General features: G+C 33.8%; 2 protein-coding genes and 2 long non-coding RNA genes across 5 annotated transcripts in view; 2 read left to right on the top strand and 2 right to left on the bottom strand.

The window, feature by feature from the left end:
- LOC105345848 (uncharacterized) overlaps positions 1 to 8438 on the top strand; it is a 35106-nt gene extending 26668 nt beyond the window's left edge. For both annotated transcript variants that reach the window (XM_034465967.2, XM_066085890.1), the window contains 9 exons: positions 94 to 366; positions 756 to 923; positions 1636 to 1902; positions 2318 to 2497; positions 2684 to 2839; positions 2980 to 3003; positions 4134 to 4222; positions 4619 to 5834; positions 7058 to 8438. In XM_034465967.2, the coding sequence (XP_034321858.2) occupies positions 94 to 366; positions 756 to 923; positions 1636 to 1902; positions 2318 to 2497; positions 2684 to 2839; positions 2980 to 3003; positions 4134 to 4222; positions 4619 to 5834; positions 7058 to 7249 (2565 nt within the window). In that variant the 3' untranslated portion in view covers positions 7250 to 8438. The remainder of the gene's footprint in view (positions 1 to 93; positions 367 to 755; positions 924 to 1635; positions 1903 to 2317; positions 2498 to 2683; positions 2840 to 2979; positions 3004 to 4133; positions 4223 to 4618; positions 5835 to 7057) is intronic.
- A 1865-nt stretch (positions 8439 to 10303) lies between these two features.
- LOC105318534 (carbohydrate sulfotransferase 15) overlaps positions 10304 to 27061 on the bottom strand; it is a 39561-nt gene continuing 22803 nt past the window's right edge. The window contains exon 8 of the mRNA XM_034446163.2: positions 10304 to 12349. Coding sequence (XP_034302054.2) covers positions 11991 to 12349 — 359 coding nt within the window. The 3' untranslated portion in view covers positions 10304 to 11990. The remainder of the gene's footprint in view (positions 12350 to 27061) is intronic.
- LOC109621116 (uncharacterized) lies at positions 12364 to 15086 on the top strand. Its single transcript, XR_002201695.3, has 2 exons — positions 12364 to 14365; positions 14812 to 15086. It is a non-coding gene; the product is annotated as an uncharacterized lncRNA (long non-coding RNA).
- Positions 20480 to 24662, bottom strand: LOC136275833 (uncharacterized). The gene is made up of 3 exons (XR_010714329.1): positions 23868 to 24662; positions 23370 to 23469; positions 20480 to 22949 (listed from the first exon to the last, which is right to left on the bottom strand). It is a non-coding gene; the product is annotated as an uncharacterized lncRNA (long non-coding RNA).

Raw genomic sequence — 27061 nt, forward strand, 5'->3', positions numbered from 1 at the left:
TTAGTGTCATTCAAGTGTGGTAAAGTTTTTGTAAAATTTTGTTTGATTCTTCACAAGAAAACGTCATTGTACGTCATTGTATATCTGTTATAGGAAGATGTAGCTTATCAAATCCAATACCATGAAAAAGTGCTCCGTGCCGAATATTTGGCTATGAAAGTCAGATACGAAACGAGATTAGAAAATCTGCAGAAAGAACACATGAAGCTTCTTGGCGTTTTAGATAAACTGCAACGAGAAAAGGTCCTCAATCAAGAGATGATAAAAGGCGTACAGAAAGGAATGGGGACTATGAAAGAAACTTACACCAAGGATTTGGAGCACTGGAAAGAGGAAAGAAATGTGCTAGAAAAGCACATCAAAGAGGTATTTTTCCCGGAGTTATTTGGTTAATTGCATTTTAAATTACTGTAAATTCCTTTTATTACGCGAGTACTTAATTCCGCGATCCCGCTAGTTTGAATTAAATCGCGGGAATATAAAATCGCGAACGTGGAATTTTTTTCTCTCTTTCTTATGGTTCTCAACTATTAGAAAATAATGGCGAGATTTTAAATTCCGCGGAGGGTGCTTCTCGCGATTTTACGCGGATATTAATTCCTCGCGTTTAATTAGGAATTTACAGTACTCAGTTTTACCCCATTTTTCATTAACAATAGAACAATAAATAGACAAAGCTTTCTGCGATTTAATTTGTAAACAGTTCTTAAATAGAAGTAATTTATCAAAATCATAACGTAATACAATATTTAAAGATTGAATCCAGTCGAAAATTAGCGGCAGAACTTGAGCGGAAAGTGGAAGAATTAAAACAGCAACTGGCAGACCAAGAGTACGAACGCGCCGAAATTATAAACCGGATGACCACAGAACGATCTAAATGGGAACTGGAGAGGTCGGGAATGCAGAGTCACATGAATCAGGTACATGCACAGTGTTATAAGGAAGCAGAAGCTTTTTAAAAAATATAATGTGTTTAAGGTGGAATGGGGCACCTCCATGTTGTGACGTATTGTTTATCTAAATAAACAATAATATGTACTAAGTAGTTTCTTTCCCAGTATTGTAACCTAACAGCATAGCGCAGTTGCTAAGGGGTTAACTACAAAACTGTAGGTCATGAGTTCGAATCCCGCTGAAGGTTTACATTATTTGCCTTTCCAAATATTTTCAAAAGCTATTTTTGGTTAAATATTGTAAAATTTGTAAACCGGTTAAGGTATTGTAATTATAGTGTAATTTGATCCACATTAATATCAACAGATGTCCCATACAACCTTAAAATATGATGGGAATTTTGAAGAGTTATAACTTTTAGAAAGTCGATCTTTGGTGACGTAGTATTTTGATTTTTATTTTAAAATAGGTAAGCTTTTAAAAATGTTAAAATTGTAATTAATATTTGATATAATATTTGTCAATCTTTTTTACCTAGGAAATTAATTGAATAGATATTTTTAATTAATTTTTTTCTTTTACAGTTGTGTTTTCAAAATGTTATACAGAACAAAAAGAAAAAAAATACAAAACGAAGAAAATACGAAAAAAAACCCCCATAAAACCAAAAAACCAAAAAACAACTAAAATTTCCTATATCACGTATGGAATATTTATTGAAATAAATTTATGTTTCAGCTGGAGGAAAAACTGGATACAGTTGCGTACTCTCAATACAGAACAAAAGACATGCAGAGCCGCATGGAGGTGGCCTGGGAATCAGAGAGAGCTGAACAGAAACGGCTTCTGAATGAGGCACACGAACTGGCCATGGATCTGCAGAGGCAACTGAAATGCCGCGATGACGAGCACTCAAGGGAGCGAAGGGCCTTACTAGAGCAGCTGAAAAAACTCCGAAAGGAACTGGACGAGGAACAGATGTTGAGGGAAAAGAGACTTAAACAGGTTGGCTTTAAATTGAACACGTTTGTGGCTAATTTTATAGATTGTACATCGAGACATACATGTTAAAATGTGGTTAGAACCTATATAATTGAGAATAGGGGTAGAGCGAATTAGTTTTCAAACCTTCATAGATATAAATAGATATTTTGATACATGTTTATGGTTGAATTCTATTATAAAATATGTTATCAAGCAATTTTTTTGGAAATGAGGTTTGTGCCATGTTGTAAAATTTATTATGCCGGTTGGCAGTAAATACCAAATTTACCAGTTGTCATGCATTTTCTGTCGCCCGAAAACTTCAAAATTTACAACATGACTTTAGGATAAGGGGCATATGCAAGATCTAACTATATATGATTGTATTAATAACTGATTGACCAGTAGATATGACGCATGATCTTTGATATTGAAGATTGAGACCAGTAAAAGAGAAACGGAGGATTTAAAAACGAAATTAAAAGAGATGTGCCAACGTTCCGAAAAGGACCATGAAGTATCCATGAAAGAAAGAGTTGACTTAGTGCGCCGTCTTGCGGATTTTCGCAGAAGTCATAAACGTGATCAGAGACGAATTGAAGACGTTTTATCAGAGGTAAAGTAATTACTTATGAATAGTGAAAGTACTACTTGTAGGTAGTTTTGATCACTAAATACATAACTTACTTGAGGCAGCTGCATAGCAAAACTATACAAACTTATATACTGTTATTCAATGTAATTTTATGATACTCCCTATAAAATATATTTAACATTATAATAACCCCCCATTCTTTGACAGTTAACGAGACTTCGAGAGCTTGCGTCAATAGTCATTGATTCCGAGGATCCGGACGTGGACACCGACATCGTGTCCCGATTAGAGCAGCTCTCAAAACCGGAATCCAAAAGACTGTCAATCCATGCCAGCACAGATATACAACAAAAAATAAACGAGGTACTTTAATCAACTAATAATCAGTATATTACTCAACCATCATTAAGATGATCTAGCTCTATATACATGTATCATTCATAAATTAGTTGAAATTGAGTTTTATATTGACAAATGATAAGAAACGGTGTCTCTTTTCGCAGGTTGTTTTGCAGTATATGAAAGAGGTAATGTTATCTTTTTATCTTTGCCTATCCAGAATGATATTTAACTTAAGGTAGTCCTATACTCGGCACTAAATGGGCTCAATCATTAAAAGCTTAGCTTTAAATGATAAATATACATTCTAGCAATACATATACAAAAGAAAATATGTATGTTTACATGCTAGTTTGTTTGCTATCACCTCTCAGACGGGTGTACCCCCTTGCGAAAATTATTGACAATTATGAAATTTGCCAGACGTCCGTTTTTCCTAAAAATAATTACCAATTTTGGGAAAATTAGAACTGAACATACAAAATAGAATATAAATATTTATTTAAGCCATATCTCATCAATATTTTTGCGCAAATTTTTGTAAGTAAGTACGCTTTATGGACCTGATGTATCAAAATAGAATACAAAAAATGCAATGCTAGTATCGCGTTTGGTAATTTTTTTTACTATTTTATGGACTCAAACTTAAATTCATGGTGTTTATTCTATAGATTGACATCTTAGAAAAAAGATTTGGTAAAATAAATTATATGTTGACGGATTACTTTTCACGCTATAGGCTCTAAACCAAGTAGACCCTGACGAAAAAATCAGTAAAAATCACATTTTGCTACAGTTTTCTGCCTAGATCTGTCAACAATGTTAGATATCATTTAAACATTAATTAATTGACGATTGATTAATTTCGAAATAGCTTCTGTCTCTAAATTTAAACCGGTTTTAGTAAAAGAAAAGGAAAAATTCGGGGGGGGGGGGTTCAAAACAAAGAAGATATAAGCATACCTGAGATCCTGGTTAATCAGAACTTCGTTTTTCATTTTACTTTAACAGAATCGAGTTTCTCAACATTAATCATTTCTATCTCTCATAGAATACATATATTACCGTTCTTATTGCTTATTATTGCCATTGTTTACAACAGCGATGTAGAGCAAAATCAATACCGGGTATCAAAAACGCTTTGTAAAAGTCGAACCAATATTGTAAAATCCGTATTATGACGTAGTGCGTTACTCGGACTACTTTAAAAATGCTCTTCTTGAATTTCCAAAAACATAAACAATTTATAGCGTTGAATAAATTGACTAGGTCAATAAAGATAACAATCTGATTTATACGAAGTACACCTTTTTTCCAGTCTCTGAAGGAAATCCACTTTGCGGCGGATAATTTATCAAGACCCAGTTCCCGAGGATCATCCGAGGATGAGAGGCGAAGACTTAGAAGGTTAACCTCAAATACATTCATACAATTCAAATAATCAAATATATTGTAATACCTCTCAAACTAAGATATTGCAGATTTGAACCTCATATATTATGAATTTCTGTGTGCATTATAACTGTGAATGTTAAAAGAAAGTTAATGAGTGACAACTACGCCTAATTCTGGAAAGAAAATGACGGCTTCATGATTAAATATATACGGTATATTACCTTCCATGTCAATATTTGCATTTATACATAGAATGTAGGATAAATGAAAAGACGAGAGCGAAAGCAGTTTAGTGTTGAACTTCGGACGAGTTATCATTTACCATTCCTTTTCTTAATTTTTTTTAATACAGATTATAGGAACATATATTGCTGATTATACAATATAAATATTTTAATACCCTTGTAGAAGTATTTCAAGTTCGGAACTGGATTTCTTGTTGAAAGACGAAGCAGTTGTTGAACAACAGATAGAACACTTGAAAGATTCAAGAAGGAACACACCAACGAAACACCTCGATATGGTCAGCAATAAACTGAGCAGGAATATTTACCACACCGGACCAAGGGACATTGCTGATATCAGATCGGAGGACTCAGATACCGAAATGATGCTTGACCCGGAACCTGGGACTGTGAATGATCGACATAACAGAATCATGATAGATGTCCACCATGAGGAGGGAGTGACCTCTAGGTTCCCTGTCCCCCCTCCGTCTCTGCTATTGCCGTCGCAACGTGTCATTTCTGTTCAGTCTCAAAGTTCCAAAACTGTTTCAACATCCTTAACAAGTACGGTTTCTTCACGACAAATTCCGAACAGTATATCCTTGGATGTGTTAAACAACAGTTCTGAACGGCAGGCATTCTCTGCTAGTGCTTCACCGACTCATGGGCAGAATTGTTTTGAATTTTCCAATCCAAAATGCAAATCGGATTGTAACATACCGTCAAACAGCTCCAAAGTCTCAAAAGAAGCTGCTCGAAGAATGTTTTTTGAAAGTTTAGAAGACAGTAATCAACATCCATCTAATGTCAAATCAATTAGTGAGAATAATATAGCAATTAAAAACGAAACTACGCTAATTTCAAATGACCTGGCTAAGGATGCAGTTGGCGAATCAACAGAAATTAGCAGAAAACATGGGTGTTCTTCGAGCGATAGCGAAACAAAACTCCATGGAAAAGATGATTCGCATCTAAAAGCCGGACAACCAAAAAAGAAACGAAGGCTGTTTAAAAAATCTTCAAGCATGGATACATCAGCCGTAAGCAACACATTAGCAGATGCAGGGGTTTCAGCTATATCGCCTGGGGCTCCCTCGTCTCTCTCACCTTTTGAATTGTTTGCTGCTGTCAAACGCAGGTTGAAACCGTCATTGAAACGTTCATCTTCTCTGTCAGAAGGTCGCAAAGGTGGAACCATCAGTGAGGACGATGGCTCAAAATATTTCGGCCACGTGGACGCTTATGCTAGTTCGTCGTATTCTTCGAGAAATCAGAGTCTGGGAGAATCGCCTATTTCAACTCCCATGGTGGATGAGCCACTAACTCCAGAATCAGGCCGACTCATACCTCCACCAACACCACCAATATCAATGATGAACCGCAAAATGTTACCAAAGGTATAGTTAATGATACTGATGACCAAAAGTATAGTTAGTTATAGTGATGACCAAAGGTATAACCAAAGGTATAGTTAGTTATATTGATGACCAAAGGTATAACCAAAGGTATAGTTAGTGATATTGATGACCAAAAGTATAGTTAGTTATAGTGATGACCAAAGGTATATCCTAAGGTATAGTTAGTTATATTAATGACCAAAGGTAGCAAGGGACAGTTTCGAATAAAGTACCCGTCAATATTTTTGTAAAATTGAGAGTTGCTGTACTTGAAGGCCTATGGGTGTTGCTAAAATTCATGAAATGATTTTTAATGACTATCATTAGTTAGTGGGGTGTCTGTTGTTGAAATTGATATGCAATATGTAGGCCCCTTATGTTAGGTACATGAGAATCAGAAGTAAAATGCGAAACCTGCGGCTATGACTGTTGTGCTGACTTTACACAGTGAAATTGCAAGTTACAGACAGGAGGTAAAATAACACGAAAAGTAGGTGGATGGGACATTGTAAACTATACACCGGTAAGTTTCTGACATGTGATAGTGCAACATGCACGCGGTACGGAAGGTCAACCCTCTGCAGGGAATTAGCTGGGGGAGGTCTAAAAAGCTGAAAAATGATGAAAAATTAGCAAAATAAGAAAGGGTCAAAATCTCATAAAAACCAGTATGTAGAGAATTTTACAGGTTTTGACTAATAATTTTCTTCGGAAATTGGTGATTGGCCTTATCAAGAGTGAATTTAAGGTATTTGTGTTGAATGGGAACTGAGGAAATTCTAGTTACAGAGTTCCGAAGACACGCATCCCTTGGCTACAATGAATTGTATCAAAAAAACTGTCCCCTGCCACCAAAGGCTTAACCAAAGGTATAGTTAGTTATATTGATGACCAAAGGTGCATGTATAACCAAAGGTATAGTTATAGTTACATTGTAGTCAAAAGCATAATTAATCTTATTAATGAAATACTATAGTGTAACAATCAATTCTTTATGCATCCCCTTAAAAAAAAATATTTTAAAAAAGATTTCATCCAAAGTGATATTGGTTGTTAAGTAAAACTATAAATACTTACGCTAGGTAAATGTCTTAAGCTATTAAATCCTGAGAGGAAGTATACGTTACGTCTACATAATGCAATATTTATGAACTTCAAAATATAGACTTAGTATAACTGACTTTATTTTCAATTCCATTTGAACAATATTTAACCACGTTCAGCTTCAGGAGGTTCACGAAGATGATCACAAACGCAAAAGCAGAGCGAAGAAAAACGACACCAAATCCAAATTCCGTTCCAAATCAGAGGAAAGAGCTAAAAGTGGACCTGCTTCCCTAACACAGAACGTTGTCTTCCAAGAGGACATTGCCAGCCCCTCTTCTCATTCCGCTTTTAGCGAAACGTCTGTATGATCTTATCTATTGTGTATTATTTGTTTACTTCATTTTGATTGGTCAAATTCAGTTTTGTTAAGTGTTATTCCTTTAATTTTATTGGTTGGTCTTGACTTCCTACTCTTGTTTTTCCTCGTTTTACTTATAGTTGAGTGTGCATATTACAAGTTAATGATATGTATATATATGCATTATTGCTATAAACGTATGTATTTATTGTTTTAGAACATGAGGTTACATGTATGTGCTAACTTATGCACAGACTTGTGATGGAAATTTTAAAGTTTACTTTCCTTTTGATTGTAGCTGGTATCAAAATGAAAATATACTTTGAACTTCTATCTCTTCCCTCTTGCTAGGCATTTTCGACCCGAACTTTCGTGTCCCACAAGAGGCTATGGGCATTTGAATGACATCGTCTTTCGTACATGAAAAATGTAAAATAATTGCATCTTTATTTATTTTTTTGCGATTAAAGTTAATTTATTTTTCCGTTTTGTGTATAGTATGATAGTATGATAGAAAGATTGTTTGAGATCGTAAACAAAAATAGAGATATTTTTTGTTTTAAATTTTCTAAGCATAATCTATCGATTTAAATAGAAAAATCATTTCATGTTTTGATTTCTTTTCATATATATATATATATATATATATATTAAGTCTTATATTGGTCTCGGTATCATATAACAAGTAAAATAAGTTGTAATATTAGTGCATTCATTTGACCGAGTTGTATAATTCTTGTTTAATTGTGTGATCTAGTATTGATTTACTTTCAACTTACACTATTTTGTAATTATATTCATAGTGTATGGTTTTTGTTATTGGTTGAAACACATTATTTGTTTTTAATAATTTCAAAACGTACGCGTATTTATTATTATACTCTAATTGTAACTTGATCAGAGTTTTCATTGATGATGCTTTCCCTTGAATTTACACGCATTTTACCATTACATAATTATGTATCTAGACGTAACCAGAGTCTCTGTAGTTTATTAATTTATACTATATCGAGTAAATCTTTAATGCCAGAAGTTCTGAATGTGCTCAATTTCTAACTGATCACTTTTTTGACAGGATTTTTTTTAACTACAAAGGATGGAAGTGCAGTTTATATATATATTTGTACATGTATAACAAATATTATGAATTGTGTTTATTAAAAGTAGTAAACGAAAATAAATAAATCATGCTCCTGTTAGTGATATGTTCTTTCTATCGCATTGGATTTTTTCAGGGGTGGGTTCCGTCAACAAGCACCTGTGCGTTTGACATGCCTTATTCAGTCACGTCTGCTGATTTTCAATCGCATCTCAGTGTTTTACATATAAATCTACATATATTGTACTGAAAAAATATGCCATGGACGTTGCACAAAGGGGACTTTACAGAAAACGAATAATCACTAATGGTTGTTCAATTTTTGGAAATTCTAGCCTTTGAAAGAGTATATGGTCTTCAAAGTAAAATATTAAGATAATTAATCCCACACCAAGTAAATGTAAATGTTTGTAAACATCTCCCGATCAGTACCATGAGGTTTTGTGCTAATCGAAGCGAAAGACTAGTTGAACAGTTGGCGAGAAAAAAGTTCACCAATTCTTACATACATTTATTAAGGTGGTATGGGACACTTCCATGTTGTATGGTATTGTTTATCGAAAAAAACAATAAAATGAAGTGGACTTATAAAAGATTATGTTCCTTTCCCAATAATGTCATCTACATGTAACAGCGTAGCGCAGTGGGTTAGAGGATTTACTACGAATCTGGAAGTCGTGAGTTCGAACCCCGCTAGGAGTTTTACAATTTTTACCTCTCCAAGTTCTTTTAAAAGCTATTTTTTGTTTCAGTTTTGTAAAATTTGAAAATCCTAAACCGATGAAAGTATGTCAATTATAATGTGCTTTAATCCACATTAATATCAACAGATTTATTTCAATTATAATGTGCTTTAATCCACATTAATATCGACAGATGTCCCATACCAACTAAAACACGATTCACTGTTTCTTGTTGTTTTTTTGTTGTTGTTGCTTTTTTCTTGTGTATTTGTGCGATTCTTTCTACGTTTCTAAAATTATTTTTGCTTTAGTTATCATAAGATCTAGCTGCAGGTCTGTAGCTCCCAGTCTGAAAAAATTCGGATGGACGACCTGGGAGCTACAGTGCCTCCCATAGTAAAAAACTGCAATTTACGGCGCACAAAAATTGCGATAGTTTTGGACTGATTAATCTCATTTCCGAACACATTCCAAAAAATTCCTCAAACATTTTACTACAGATATCGTCACTTCACTTGCCCTTGATATTCTTTTAAACACGATCACCAGTTGGTGTAAAGAGAAGTGGTGCAGTTTGTTTACATGTAAAAATGGCGACTCTCAATCTCGACGTGAAATAATATACTTCATTTTCCGAGGTCAGATAGCATGTTTAAGAGATAATCTGAGGCGAATAAAGTGACGATATCAGTAGTAAATTGCCTGAAAATTTTAATGGTCCTAACTGTTTTCCCAGAATTTGTGTGAAAATAAGGTTAATCTGTCCAAAACTAGCGCATTTTTTGCGCGCCGTTAATTGCAGTTTTTTTTACTATGGGAGGTACTGTAGCTCCAAGGCGATCCATCCGAATTTTTTTTTTCAGACCGGGAGCTAGAGTCCTGCAGCTACATTAGATCAAGATTATTTTAAAAAAAAAATATGAGCTGTAATTTTCAAACTTTGTTTCGTTTCAAAAACCTGCCTGTTTCATGAATCTTTATTATAAATAAGATTAAAACAAATCATGAAAGTTTATCGGAAGAAATAATTCGCTTTTAAGGAATATAAAACAAACTTATCTTTAGAAGGAAAACGATAATAGAGTAAGTAAACTTGAAGAGTTGATCTGCTACAGTTCAATTGTAAAGCATCTGCAGATGAAGACAGAAGAAAGCCATAGAACGAAAAATAAATGCCTCTGATGTTTAATCTAATCTGGTACAAAAATAAGGGGGAAAATTCACCAAAAGAAATTAAAAAAATTTAAGAAGCAAAGAAACAAATGAACGACAAACAAACAAATAACAACAAAAAATGTTTATTTTTATCAACTTAAGGACATTTCGCATGATTTTCAATTTTCGGAACTTTTTAAATAAAATCATTCTATACTCATTAGAAATGAAGTTTATAAACGTTTTCATAAAATATTCTGCCTAATTCGTGAGTTTGAAAGCGATGAAATTCAAATGTCGCGATATGCATATTTTTTCTCTCGATCTACCCGCCATGATGTGTGACGTCATATGCGACCTCGAGCGAGAAGGTGCTCTCAGCCATCCTTGTAATTCGATTAGATTTAAACGACAATTAAACTAATTATCACCTATTAAATTGCCGATAACGGGACATGATGGTGTTTTGTGCCTCCTGTGGGTGTTCTAGTCGTCGGAAATGGGGATTTGGACTGTTGTTTTTTTAAGTTTCCCTTACGAAAGTATGCGGAAATCTTGCGACAAATAGTGGTCTATCTGTCGACGAGAGGATTTATGAATAAACATTCAATACATATAAATCATTAATTATATGGTATATTTTTGTAATCATAGTTTTATAAATAAATCGTATTCATTTTTCAAAAAGAAAAAATGGCAGTTTATGAACAGGGGCCTGTGTACAAAACGCAAGTTCATCGGAGAAAAATAACGAGAGGGGACGCCATTTTGGATACCGCCTCGCTTCATTAGCTGTTTTCTCATTGTTATTGTTAAACTATACGTTCATGTATGCATCGGTTTTGTAAAAATAATTTCTTCATTCGAACATGTAGCTCACATGTGCAGAAATCATATTAATATCATTTTAGTACGGTAGGTGAGATTTCTGTGAGTTTTATTTTTTTGTGGGAGAAGTCAAGGATCGAGTTGTCGATATTGAATGTTTATGCGAGAAATAGACAAAGTTTGTTGATATACATTTATACGTAAATGGATAAAAAAAATACGGAGATTGGATCTTACAGAAATAAACAATAATTAAGGAAAACGTTCTTTCCTGCTTTTATAATCCAGAGTAAACAACCTTAGAAAGTTTTGACCAGTTACTGCCGAAGAAACAAACTTCTTGTGCACCACAGTTTTACAATAATGAACATTTTGAGTCGTTAGGAACGCCAAAAAACAAGACTGTTGTAGATTTTAATAAATAAACCCCTTTAACCGATTTATTTGAGCTTCAACCATTACTAAGTTGTGTTTACAATGTTTACACGTCGATCAATCTGATCGCCATTGCCGACTTCATCGTCTCTTCTTCGGCAATATCATCGTTTTTTTATCCGTACTGGTGGCTCAAACATGTACGACTGTATAACAAGATTCTTTTTATTTAGTCAGCGTGTAAAAAAACAACGTACATGGTGAATAAATGTCAAAATTAAAAGGAGATAATGCTAATCCTACATATTTGTTTACCATAAGCTGTTCGAAGAAGGTCGCATGTGACGTCACTGTACCACGTGACACGCTATCTAATTAACGAGTTTTTAAACGATCGGGGCTATAATTTAAATTGATATTATGGCTAATTACCGCTTTTATACCGTTAACAAACTGTTAGGAGTAATTATTAGATACACAAGGAAGCCAAAAAATGTAAAATGTCCCATACTTTAGAAACATGCGATATGTCCTTTAACCATCTTTTTTAGTTATGAGTTTCACTACGGTTCAGTTTTGCATCAAGTTTATATTTCTTCATTGAAATATCTTTAGTTTCTCGTTTCTTTTGTTGGTACGGAACTTTTGATCTCTTTAAAACTGATACCTTTGACCTGGCTTTTTCTTACTGGCTTGGATGCCTTCTTCCTCTCATAGTTCCTTTTCAATGTATTGGTTTTTGATAAGTTTTTTCTTAGGGCTGTTTTCGGTCTATAGTTGAAAGCCGTATCTTTCCATAAATACCGGTCATCATTTAACATCTCCGCAAGTTTTCTGTTTGGTTCTTCGAAAAACTCGGTTAAGATCTCCCATGTTTCATTCAACATAGATCCCTGAACGGTTTTCAGTTTTGTCTCGTATGCCTTTGGTAGATTAACAATAGTATCCACCAGTCGAGTGCTGATATCACCTGTCATAGAAAACACAAGAAACTTGTATTAAGACTTCGATTTTTTGCTATGGAAAATTAGACAGAAACCGGGAAACTGTATTAGTAATATTTGTCAATTGTAAATATTCATCGAAACTATTTAACGGCAGCATTTGAATATCATCGCGTATAATTCGGAACTTTTATGATGTTACTTGTGTCTTACATCGCCAAAAAATATAGTTTGTTTTATTTAAAATAATTATTTAATGACTATTGAGAAAGTTCCTGTAACAAAACATAGATAAAGGTACCTGTCGCAATAGGTACTGATTTTATAAAAATGTCTTTCACTCCTTATATGTTATATTCTATGAATATGAATCCTGCATCGAGAAATGAATAAATAAAACTCTGTATATAAAGTCAAAAGATATTCTAAACCGTGATATCTTCTAGGAAAATCCAATGAATGTAATTGTAAATAGAGTATAATGTTATTGAAGAGATCTATCTATTTTAAGTGTTCTCTTATTCAGAATTAAACAGGAAAATTTACAAACAAGAGGCCCATGGGGCCACATCGCTCACCTGAGCAACAATGGGCGTTCAAAAGATATTGTGCCATATGGCCCTCGGTAGAATAACAAAAAAATAAATATTGTAAAGTATTCGAATTTTACAATCATTTTTGCATACACGTAATCTTTGACATTATACCTTCATGAAATACTGTTTTTACACAGAATAAGAAAATCCTACACAAGATATAGAACTAAATATTTGGTAGGGGTACACTGTTATATAACTTCTAATTACCTGTATTTTCGTTCTGCCCCCCTCCCCCACATAAAGCGATCAAAATATATGAGAGCATATACACTGTAGGTACATTTTCTTCCTCAACTACTTACTAGTTATTGTATATTTTTTTTAAATTTAATAGTTGTATTTTAAATAAAAAAAATCCTACATGTATATATGTGAAGAAGAAAATTGCACCTCAATGCGCTCAATTTGTCAAATGAAATATATTCAATAATTAAATTTGTCTTCTCCATTATAATTCAATGACTGTTGTTTACCTCGCGTAAACTCGTGACTTTTATAACTTTACTCACACTTGATTGATAAATACACTGAAATAAAAAATGTTGTCACGTGACATGTTAAAGAGCTATAAAAATCAATGTTACCGTATTGACAGGCACATCACTCTAATTTACTATGGCCCATCCATTATTTTCATTTTTATTCAAAAATAACAAATGGCTACAAACCAGGATAATTTTCCGCTGTAATATTTTCTGAGGAATAGCGATAATTCTTTTATCCCCGCAACAGAAATGTGTCAGAACTATGGAAACTGTTTTAACGATGTCGTTTTTATTTACTCACATTTCACATTATTCATTGTATAAAGAGGGGGGCCCAGAGAGTAGTTATATACAGCACATCATTCTTAAATTTTTTTGTGTACAAGTATTTAACATACTCTAATTCATAAAGAATTTCTAATGATCAACCAAAATTTCAGCGTCAATCGTAGAATTATAATCAAGATGAGCTCAAAATTTTGCTAGGTTTGAGTCATATTTTGTTCACATGAGTTTATTATATTCAGCTTAAGATTTTTAACTTGGTATTAAAATTTTCCTATTCGGCATTTAAAATGGAAAAAATGAATGGCCTCAGATCTGTGTACATACATAAAATTGTGAGCAAATCTCTATATCTTGCTTATAATTCGAAGCTGAACACTCAAATATGGTAAGTAAATAGAAATTGTAAACAATTAAACATGTCACATTTAATGTCCAAACTGTTTACCATAGTTTTTACCTGTATATATATTTTTAATCACATCAGGTGTCCATAGATTTATTTTTAGTACGTTAAACTCACTCAACTGGTTAGGCATTTAAATACCCGTGCTAGTGTAGTCAGTTTGGGCGTAGCAGGCACCTGAGAAGGACATGATGTCCTGTAATAAAGTTTGTCCAACAAAATATTTACATCTGAGTATTTTCTAACCAGGTTCTTCTCACTTCTGAGGTAAGAGAGTTTTATTTTAAAGTTTTTTTATTGTTAATTTCAGTTGCAATGACAGCCAAGTTCCTTTTTTGTGTTTTTGTTCATTTGTTCCATAAAGTTTTGTTAAACTTACCATATTGTTTAAGTACATAAAAACTGGTAATGTTTATAAAGTATACAAAGTAACTGTAAAGTAACAATGCTCCGTAAACATTGTAAAAAGTGTGTATAGTAATTGCGTGAATTCAGTGTATAAGTAAACATGCTATTTGTATAATATATATAGTATGTGTAAAGTACAAGTATAAAATATATGAGTAAAACATGAGTAAAAGTATGCATGTATAATATAAGTAAATACATGTAAAGTATATGTGTAAAGTAATGTATATGTATGTGGAAAAACGTGCATAGAATATAACCCCAATGTATGGTATATACAGTTATGAAATGTATACTATTAATAGATCCCAGTATTCCAGTATTGCAGTATTACAGTATTCAGTATTCAAGGGAGTCAGCCTTCAGAAAAATGGAACCACCATAAACATTCATCAGTCAAGATTCACCAACTTTGGCCTGTCTTACACAAATACACGGACGGATGGTTTTGTGAGCCCGCCGAGGCCGCCATTACGGACCAGCCAATAAGTGACATACAAAAACTTAAATATAATTCTCTGTAAAACTGAATTACAATATAACAAAATGTATTGAACAGTATTAAAATGTAGTTAATTATTCAACTAGTTATTCTTTCTGACAACCAGCACGGCCAATCTGTGACAAAACACAAGAAACATGCACTATAACAAATAAAGAACACAATTTATTTTTCAAAATGAATCATATACACTGTACATGTATAAACCTACATATTTCCGTCAGCGATATTAAACTCTATTTAAACTGAATAAACTCGAGAAAATGCCGAGCATCTCAACAAAACATATTGCATTATTCTACCGTTACGCAAAAGATGATACCGAATTACCGATAGCCTGATTGAATTGCATTTTATTTCTTTCTTAATACATCAGATGTTGCTTAATTAGCGCAGGTAAACATATGTTTGATTTACCGAATGTCTCTGTTTGATTTAATACGTAAAAATCAGGAAATACAAGCAACAGTTCCCAGGTTAACGCAAAGCATAAATGAAAACGAAACGAAAATCACAACAAAACTAACACCACCGTCATATGTGAAAACTGTCAACGCATTGAAATATTTAGCCTCAATTTACTTCACAAATCGGCACCAATGTATTTTGTATGTTTCAAAGATTCCTTTCGTACACGAACTGTTGCACAACAAAAAAATTCATCATTGTCAGATCGACCCGTTTATCATATAGTGTCATGGCTGCTTTAAACAAAGAACCTCGTTTTAGAATTTTGGAATACGAGTCTTGGTAAAATGGATAAGCAAACCCGGGCCGGGGCAAAATAAAAACCGGGGCAGTTCGGCAATCGTCAATTCCAATTACGCATTATTTTGCAGCAATATGTAGAGTGAATACAAATAAACTGGTCAGTAAATATCTTGAAATTTTAATGAGATTGGCAGATTGATTACTGTCAATCTTTTGTTTTGCCCTGGCCCGGTCATGCCTACCCATTTTACCAAGACTCATGTTTGCTATAAATTGCTTGAAACACGTCTTTTCTTTCTTATTATTTTCGTAATAACTCAGATTTGATACAGAATAATCCCTTAATTTTTGCAATTTATATTTTCCTTCCCATAAGGATTATTCATGCTAAATCACGTTGAATTTGCCTCAGTAGTTCTTGAGAAGAAGATTCTTTAAAATGCACTCCCCCTTTTTTTAACAGTTTTGAAGTTTTCTCCGCTTCCAATGAAAATTTTTCTTTCATTTCTGCAATTTATATTTATCTTTCCATAAGAATGCTTTGAGCCAAATTTTGTTGAATTTGGTAAAGTGTTTTATCTGTGAGAAGAAGTTCAAAATGTGAAAAGTTTACAGACGGACAGACAGACAGACAGACAGACAGACGGACGGACGGACGACGGACAAAATGTGATCAGAATAGCTCACTTGAGCTTTCAGCTCAGTGAAGCTAAAAACAAAACAACCTCTGTAGAATAGATACGTCTAATTAAAACTTTCTATTCTTAGGCCTATAACAAATTGTGTGTTTAAAAATGGTAGGATCGGGGCATTTTTTATCTCACCTGAGCTGAAAGCTCAAGTGAGCTATTCTGATCACATTTTGTCTGTCGTCTGTCTGTCCGTCCGTCCGTCTGTCCGTAAAATGTTCACATTTTCAACATCTTCTCAAAAACTACTGGGCCAATTTCAACCAAACTTGTCACAAATCAATGGGGGCTCGAAGTTTTACATAGTAATATATAGAGTGTAGTGGAACCAAGAGTTATCTTTCTTGATCTTGTATTATATAGTCTGAGAGTTATTCCTCTTTATGTGGAACTCTTCTATGTTCAGTTTTTCACGCTGTGTACGTGCGGTCCCGCCGCAGTGCTACACATTTTCTATACCAACATATTCCATGTTTCATCCTTGTCCCTTCAAATTGTAAGTATCATATGCATTTAGATATATGAAATATTCATTTTATTTGTTGTTTTTGCCATGACATGTTTATAAAAGCAAACATAAGCACCCTCGTAATGACTGTTACTGTAGTAGGTTGTAGGCGCCAAATTTTCTCGTGTTTACATATCTTGAGGTTAAACATATAAGGATACCTTCATCATTTATATGATTTACTGGTCATTAATAAGTACACAGCACACCTATAAAGTGTGAATTCTATGTTTATATTTTTCAATTAAATTGTTTCCATTTTTTACCTACATTCCATAATTTCCCTCGGGCTACTGTTTCAATACTGGGTGCACATTTTGGAATTCGTCTTTTTTGATAATTGTCAATTTATTTCTTATGACAACTATGATATATTTACATATATGATATAAATGTATTATTGTGTGAATTGTTAAAATGTCAGTTTGCATATTATCCCATGTATTTATAAATTGTTTATAATTTGTTTCAGCAATTTACCACATCAGATCTACATCAGATCTACATTCAATAAAGTTTATCAATTTAATATGTTTATACTTGCTGTTTTTCAAACAGTAAAGTAAATTGAATTTGAGGGGCAAGGAAACATGGCTACTGGAGGGCTCCCCTTGCCACGGAACGGTGATTCCCAGAACGAGATTGAAGAAACCAACACCTCTACCAAAGATAAACGTGATGTTATCTTGAGTGAAAAAGGGCTCCTGGCATTTGAAGAGGAAAGTTCCAAATATAAAAAACCTTTATTCGAAACATGGGGGAAAGTCGAAAAATGCATTCTACGAGTGCAAAAATGTGACAGAACTATTGAACAATATTAAATCTTACAGAGTGATATAGAGAACACATTCAGTGAGTTTCACAATAGTATTAAACAGTACCTTGTCTTTCTACAAAGACACTCCAGAAGTGAACAAGGTAAAAGCGAGATGAAATGATGTACCGAGGACTTTGAGAAAGGATAGTCAGTGGTTTACAAAGCGCTAGACAACATCAAAGCTGCAAAATTAGACCTCTTAGAAACAGCCTCAGAAATATCAACAACCAGCACTGAGAGGAAAAGAAGAAAAGAGCGGAAGTTAGAAATAATGAAAAAAGAAGCAGAGCTAGGAAAACAGAAACTTCGCCTTGAGGAAGATGAATCAATACGTATAGCTGAAATCAACAGAAAAAAGTGTGAGTTGGACATTGACTTAGATTTACTGAAACAAGAACAGAGTGCTAGTGATGATGAACTTTCAATGGAGCAAGACCTTGCGGACATTGAGAGAGAGAGAGAGAGAGAGAGAGTTCAGGGGAACGAACACAGAAGTTTGTGGAAAATATCGCTTCCAATCCTGTTGATGTCTAGATACCCACAACTGAATCGCATTATGTGCTATCTTAAATGGCCCTGCTTATGATTAAAAAGCAAATGCTTCCTGAACGTTTTTCAAACTTTGATGACTCGCCAGAGTCGAACAATGTCTGGAAGGAAACATTTACTAATATTGTCAGTGAACTAAAAGTTTTATGTAATGAAGAACTTGAGTTAATGTTAAATAGACTCACTGGCAATTCCAAACTTACAGCAATTGGAATTCGCAATGCAAATCCTGGGAAACCTAAGGAAGCATTTCAAATAATCTGGACAAGACTTGATGAGATGTACGGGAGACCAGAAATGATCGAAGCGTCGATACGTCACTAGCTAGAAAACTTCCGATCAGTGACATCAGCTGAAAACAAACGCCTGTATGACTTGTTAAACATTCTCATTAAGATAGAATCACTGATGGCCAATTCAACATTTTCTACAAGTCTATCGTATTTTAACTCGTCAATTGGAGTGAATCCTATCATCAACAAATTACCATTTCACCTGCAGGAAAACTGGATCGCCAAAGCCTCCAATTACAATAAGTTAAACAAAGTGCCGTTCCCACCATTTTCATATTTTGTGACATTTGTACGCGAAATGAGTGAAATCAGAAATGATCCGGCATTTGTATTCACCAACAGCCGACAACCAGCTCTTAAGAGACCGGTATACTCCAAATAGTCTGAGGTGTCAACAGACAACAACAACAACGTCCATTTTCTATATCATACGGCAAATCATAGTATCCATGATTGTAGAGCCTTCCGTGCAAAACCGTACTTTGAACGTAAGAACTTCTTGCAAAGTAAAAACATTTGTACTAGATGTTGCACCTCAACTAGTCATACAGCAGAGGACTGCCAAGTCAAAATCCAATGTACGGCTTGTGGGAGTGTTTATCATACGACAGCTTTGCATATAAACAAAGGTCCATCATCAAGCCCAAGCATGCATGGCGGGGAGAAAATGTATAACTCAGCTCTACAAACCATGAAGTCAGAAACAGACAACATATCGCCTGTACCTATGAAAGCTTCAACAAACACTAGTGTCAAGTGTACTACATTCTGTGGCGACCATTATCAAGGCAGATCATGCAGCAAAATTTTCCCTGTGGATGTATTTCACACAGACTATCCAAACAACATGTATCGTGTTTACGCAATCGTGGATGACCAATGCAACCAGTCTCTTGCATCTCCAGAGCTATTTGATGCCTTGAACATTATGTCCTCTCCCATACATTACACTTTGACAACATGTATGGGAAAGACAGCCCAAAATGGTCGGCAAGCAGATGGTATGAAGTTACGATCATTGGACACAGCTGTGACAATGGACCTTCCTCTTCTGATGGAATGTGATGACATCCCTAACGAAACTTCTGAAATTCCTACACCAGAAGTTGTTAAGAGCTACCCTCACCTTCTCAGAATTGCATCTAGTATACCTGAGCTTGATGTGAATTCAAAAATACAGCTCCTTATTGGTAGAGACTTGATTGAGGCCCACCACATTGAAGAGCAGATCACTGGACCTCGAGAGGAACCATTCGCTCAAAGACTTAGTCTTGGTTGGGCTATAATTGGTGACGTTTGTCTCCACTGGATGAAATATCTGGTTTCAGCGCTGCGGAAACCCTTTGGAAACTCTGCGGAAACTTAAGGTTACTTTAAGTTTCCGACAGGTTTCAGCACGGAAACCAAGTTTCATTAAGTTTCCGCAGTGCTGAAACTTAGGCTGTCCATGAATCCAAATGGTTTCCGCAACGGAAACTTACTGAAACTTGAAGTTTCTGCATAGTTTCAATCTCCATATACGTGTGGGATACATATTGTTTACAAATGGTTTCCGCTACGGAAACTTACTGAAACTTTAAGTTTCTGCATAGTTTCAACCTCCATATACAATTGGGAAACATATTGTTTACAAAGGGTTTCCGCAACTGAAACTTACTGAAACTTTTTAAATTTTTGCTTTCACAAAAGCTGAGCAAGGTTTCTACTTTATGTAAAAACAAATCAATTTCAAGCAGTTCCAAATTTATTTTGTTCAAAAATCTGAAATTGTTTCCAATAATAAATAAAATACAGCCAAGATACAATAATGGAGAAACATCCATATGGCAATTCCCTTATTAGGGGCTTTTATTTAAAAAATGATAAAATTGCACAAGAAAATTTTTTTTTAACTCCCATAGAAATCTTTACATTTGTATTTTTTTTTCATTTCGATTAAATGCCTATCAAATCTCCCTTTAAAAATGCAACAAAGATCTTAATTTTTTAAAAATATGAATGCAATTTACAAAATAACTGCACGTACATGAATAAACAAAGAAAACTTCACTGTTACATGAACATGATACACTTGTCTCAATTTGTTTTGAACTACAATGAATATGTACACCATAAAATATTTTTGAAAAGTCTAAAGTATCCATCTTTAAAAAAAAAAATACACTACAAGATAGTAGTTGACTATAGAGGTATGACCCAGATTTGATTTGAATATGTCAATAAATTTCAAAATGAGGTCAAAGTGACCCACTTACAAGTTGGGATAAACCTTTTCTTTGTTAGTAATATAATCTAAAGTTTTACAATAGAACAGGATTTCATATTATTTTTTTGATAATCCATTAAGTCCAAAGTGAACTTTTCATTTCCACCCATGATGTACCAACTGATCAGATTTTAATATCATAAGCCTGTCAGTATTTAATAGATGACCCAGAGGGAGATATGAAAAGCTTGTTGGCCAATAAAAAGCTAACAATGGAGCAGTCTGTCAAATCATGTGCAAAAATATGACGTACACATTTAATTAATTATGCTGATTGCAACACACTTCATTCCTGATGAATATTCTTCTTTACACATGGTTTACCTTCCTACATTTCACTACTTTACCTACATTAATATCTTTAAATCCAAGACATGAAGTAAAATATACATTGTTTATATATGACAAGTATTACTACATGTACGTGTACTTGCTTTTTGTAGCATGACTGTATAAAATACAAAGTATCACACAGATCATTCATCTTACAATTCTCATCAATACCAGCATTTTACTTAATATGATAAAAAAGCTCATTCCAATAAAATTATTATATATTAGTTACATAACACAGATTAAAATAAAACCCACTTGGAAACAACTTTCCATCCAAGTAATTTTGTTATATAAAAATTGTAATACATGGGGTATATGTTGTCTTTATATATTTTCATATATGACATAATTGAATATTGTTTGGTGTATTTTATCATTTCTATGACCCATGCATTCATCTCCTAATGCAGTGTTTTTACATTTAAGATTGGTTTCTTAATTTTTCATATATTGCTGCAAATCAAAACTAAGTTATCAATAAATGTTTAAACAAAGAAAATGGGAAAAAAAGTAGTTAACACTTATCAACTTGGAGGTGTGAGGATATATGTTACATGGAGTCTAATATTTTATGCCATATTTGCAAATATGACAAATTATTTCAGAAAATGAAAGTTAATATCTACAAGGTCTAATCAATCATTTAATAAGTCAAAACCATGTGATTTCCTTAGATTCTAGCTTACAGACAGACATTGTAATATACTGGTATTTGATCATATAAAAAAGTACTTTTATAGTTTATAGGTTTTTTGAAATGAGAATACTTTACAGTTAAAAAGTCTTGTTCTGCAGAGGTTTAGTCGGGTCGTAGAGTTTATGGAAATAGGCCTTTTTGGGGGACTTTCGAGCACTGTCCAGACCGGTGAAGCACTCATATGATCACAAATATCATGGCTACAGCAGCAGGGTTGGCCATTTCACTGTCAGTTTATGAATGTTAAATTCACCAGATCACATATTCAAAGAGACTTCTACAGCTGCTAGAGTACAAATTTTAGCCTAGCTTTTTGTACCCCAAGTTTAGTGTTTTACAGATTTATAATTCAAAGCACAAAATAAACTGTCACAATTACTATAGGTGTTACAAATAACAATTAAATAATCACACATGTTGTTTTAATAATTGACTCTTGACAGTTTTGTGCTCCTGTTTTGGGGAGATATATACTATGACTATGAGTGGGGCTAATTGGCTTCTCAAGTGTGTTGCATACTGAGAAAGTGACACAGGTCACACCTTATATTCATAACTTTCTTGGCCCATTTTCACATAGTACACTAAATAATCAGAAATTGGAACTTTTGATATCATGTTTATGATAACTGTATCGATGCACCTATACCTGACTTAAGTCTTATTAAAAACAAATAACAATTGTGTATGAATGAACCATGTTTGGAATATTCATCAGAAGATAACCAATGAATTACTGGCCAGTCAAAAATTGTTAAAATTAAAGACTATTATAAAATTTTATAGCTGACAAGGTGTACTCTTGTGTACATCCCAACAGATTTGATTAAGACTAAGTATGAAGTACTTTAATACGTAGTTAAACTTTATTTCCCAGTATTTCCCGGGAAATACCAGTAATTCCTGGGAATTCCCAGTATTTCCCACCATCCAGGGAAATATGAGTATTTCCCGCTTTTTTGCCAACCCTGTACAGCAGACTTAGTAGTTCTGGACAGTGGTAGCATTAAAATTCTTCTTCTTGCAATGAACTTGTTCTTTTCACTGGGCTGTACTTTATGTCTGTTCTATTTATCTTAAACATGAATAATAAAGTTTCATTTAGATTTTTAAACAATAAACATAAGTCATTCAGCCTAACATGTAATAAAAGCATTCTGAATAAAATTCTGAATATAGAAGCTACTATGCAGTTGCCAGTTGCTGTTTAAACTATGTCATATAATGACTACAGTAGTATCTGGTCTAAAATGTTTCATTTTATGTTTGAAGCTATGTTATTTTCATTTTGATTCAATTATTGTTTGTTGAACAATGGAAAAACTTATCAACAATAAGTGTGTTTCACACCCCACCCCCCCCCCCCCCCCCCCCCCCCCATCAACCTCCTTTTCAAGAACTTAGACCTGGATTTCCCAAAAATTACTACAGTAAATTATAAACACCCAACACATGTATAAGTTAATGGTGAAAATAATCAATTTCAAAGCAATACCTTGCGTTCACATCGTCCAGCTGGTCAAAACATTCACCCGAATCACCGAACAGATGATGCAACTAATCACCGGAAACATTGACTTTGTATGCTGTCAATGCTGAAAAAGAAAAACGTGAAAGATTTCGTTTTCCGGATTTAATTAATAAAAATTTTTCGTTACATTTAGAGTTTGTAAATTGTATAATGTGCGAAAGATTCATTGTTCGTCTTGTTTACAAACCAAGCATTCATATATTAGGGACGTTTATATAATTATATATGTGTAGACCCTGGATAATCTTGATTATCATGCATATAAAGTTGGTAAATGGTTAACTTGGCCAAAACGTATATTTAAAAGAGATACGGTAATAAAAATAAAAATTAAAACGCCGAACCAAGTTTGAAAAAATGACGCCATCTTGATTTGATGGCGCGAGATCTCGTTTACAAATGAGAGATAAATTAGAGCCTTGAAAATGTTATTGGGAGTATCTATATTGTGAATTAAGTTACCTTGACATGAGTTCTTCGTTCCTGCATTATCTCCTTGTTGTAGAGTCTATTAATGCTTCTCAATTCTCCATTTTACAACAGCACCTTCTTGTCTATTTTAACGCTCGGAATCATAAAGTGCGCCAATACTGACCAATCAGAACCCGCTAAATCTTGGAAAAGTGCATCTTGGGATAGTTTAAAATGAATAATGTTTAATCAAAATTATCATTTTTCTACCGAATAGTATGCTTTTTACATGTATATTTATTTTAAATAAGAACTGTCGGAGTCAGTATTTCCTGGTTAAATACGACAAAGTATTGGCGTGTGTTTGTTACAATTGTATTTGTAACACGTGATTAACCAAAAAAAAATGGCCGACCGTTTGTTTACAAATGTCTAATGAAATTAAACAAGTTTTAATGAGACAAATGTATCAGATTTTGTCTTTAACTATATTTTATTTACATGTACTGATGATTTTGCCAAACTAAATATGATAGAGCCATATATAGTTTGCTGACAAGTTAGTCTTGACTTGTCCAATTTTCACCGCGATTCTAAGCACGCGGTCATATTCTTATTCAAAATATAGAGGTGTGAAAATATTATGTTCATCACAAAGCAGGTTCTGCATGAACACACAGAAATCACAAATATAATTAGATGCCGATCAATTAACGGGGTCCGGTTAACAGCGTTCATCCGTACGGTGAATTTACAACTACGCTGAATTGATGGCAATTATTTTACAGTTACACATGTGCACTGACTGGTCATGCGATGAACAGTACGTTAAGAATACTTATGAAATTAAAATACAAACGCGTTAAACAAGCCGGGAAGTAAGACGTAAACGTCGGACTGATATATAAACAAAATATAATTTTAATTATTTGGTATACTCTCTACATCAAATGAAATATCAAATTTTAAAAATGGGATTAAAATCACGTGCACCACATGGCTAGTGCTGGATTTTAAACTGATTTTGTAATATAACGTAAAACTTCAGTAAAATCATAAATAATGCTTATTATATCTTATAACAGAAACATGTGCATTTTTCATAAACATGTATCAATATCTGTGTATACAGTACAGAAAGTAAATACAAAGTATAGAAATGCACGAATCACATAGGCGTCGAACCGGGGGGGGGGCTTAGTGCAAAGTTAGACTTAACCAATAGACATATAGCCCCCCCCCCCCACTTTTTCTCGCCGGAAATGTAATTGTTCCTAAATTTACCTTGAAATTTGAAATACCCCCCCCCCCCCCCCGACACGGATTAGGAATTTCATGATTTTGGGGAAAAAAAATTTCGGAAGTATTTAGTATAGGTATACCCCCCCCCCCCCCCCCCCAACGGATTAAGATTTTCATGATTTTGGGAATTATGGTTTTTCCTCAATATTTCTGAGGATTAGTCTAGCCCCCCCCCCCCCACTTTCAATTTGCTTCCGACGCCAGTGAATCATGATACAGTCATACATGTAGTAAAGTCTGAAATGCGTGTAAATAATTAAACAATTATTATATTAGACTCAAACTCCAAGTGGGTTTTACTTGTTATTATCAACTGTAGAATTAAAAACAAAAATTCCTGTGTACATGTGTTGGCGTGGTATTAAAAAGGAAATGAATTAGCTCTAAACTTCAGGTTGTACGAATATTTGGTACGATTTCTAAAAATTTACAACGACGTTACCTTAATTTGTTTGCTTAATTAGTTACTGAACCTCAAGGTTCATTCAAATGATAACTAAATGATTTAAGAAAGAGTCTTACAAAATAAGTAAATTAATTCATTTTACTAAATAATTATAATTTACTTATCAGTTTTACTAACTCAGGTACACACAAATTGAAAAAAAATTCCCGCTGGGCTCCAGTTATAAACTCACGCTTCGTACTGTGTATATGTTATGTAACAGTCTTTTGTTCACTCCTGACAGAAAAAACCCTGCAATCCACACAGAATATACAGGAAAATCACAGAGGAGGTTACCTGGACAAAGAATGTATACACATGTATACACGTGCCCGAGTACCTAAGATTAATGATTTCATCATATGCATTAAACAGGTCGAGACCACTATATTTTGTGACGTCGGCATAAATTTGCATACTAAATTAGCCATCTGTTTACTTTTATCGACAAACCAATCCAGTGAATGAGTTGCAAGGCATTGTGGGCTACTACAAGTTTCAGTGTATACAAAGCGTATTGAAAATATATACCATTTTGAATTGTCCTTTGGAAACTCATTTCGAATGATTTTTCAGAATTTATGAAATTAATATGGACAATTATGTCTGAACTTCCATTTCTATGCTCACATTTAAAAAATATTGCATATGAGAACTTATATCAACCTATTTAAATACCCTATTGTCAATGTTCAAATGAGAGGTACGTCCTATAGAATTGGAAGCAGTGAGTACCCTTTTTTTCACGTAATATCCCATATTTAAGACAACATTATTAGAATGCACGTTGATATTTTCTTCAGGGACATTCTTTAGAATGCTTAACGGACAAAATACTATATGCTGCACAGCTTGCGCTTCTGTGTTTGTATATTTGTGCATCTCTACTACCGTGGCTATTCACGTATGTTAAAAATGTACAGTTACCTGTATTTATTTCTAGTGCACAATGATGAAAGTCACCAATACACAGCTTTTTCTTATCAAAACCTGTTTGTACTTGTATGCGTATGTTTGTCAGTCGTTTGATACTGATAATTTTTGAAGCAACAATTTATCAACTAAAACAACAGTATTTTTCAATGTGAGCATAGAACAAAGTTAATGGTACGTAATCTTTCCTTTTTTACCTTCTAAAGTAAAAATCAAGATGTACAAACATTCCGGCAAGCAATTAAATATTGTGAATAAAACAGACAAAAACCATGTGCGTCTGTTGAATCGTAAACACGTTGTAGACCGTCATGCATTGCAATTCATTCACTGGATTGGAGAATCTGTTTGACGAAAATACTGTCACGTGTTAAATAATGCTATCCATATAAAGTAGTGTACCCGACCTGTTAAACAAGATCAGACATCAGTTTTTCTTTTCAAATTCAATTAATTACTTAGTAAGGTTCTTAATCGCCTTATTTGCCACATTTGAAGATAGTTACATGTATACATACAGTTTCAGTCACGCTGAAACCTTACTATACATTTTAGTATGTACGGA

This window comes from Magallana gigas, chromosome 5 (genome assembly GCF_963853765.1).
Source record: "Magallana gigas chromosome 5, xbMagGiga1.1, whole genome shotgun sequence".
Taxonomy (NCBI): domain Eukaryota; kingdom Metazoa; phylum Mollusca; class Bivalvia; order Ostreida; family Ostreidae; genus Magallana; species Magallana gigas.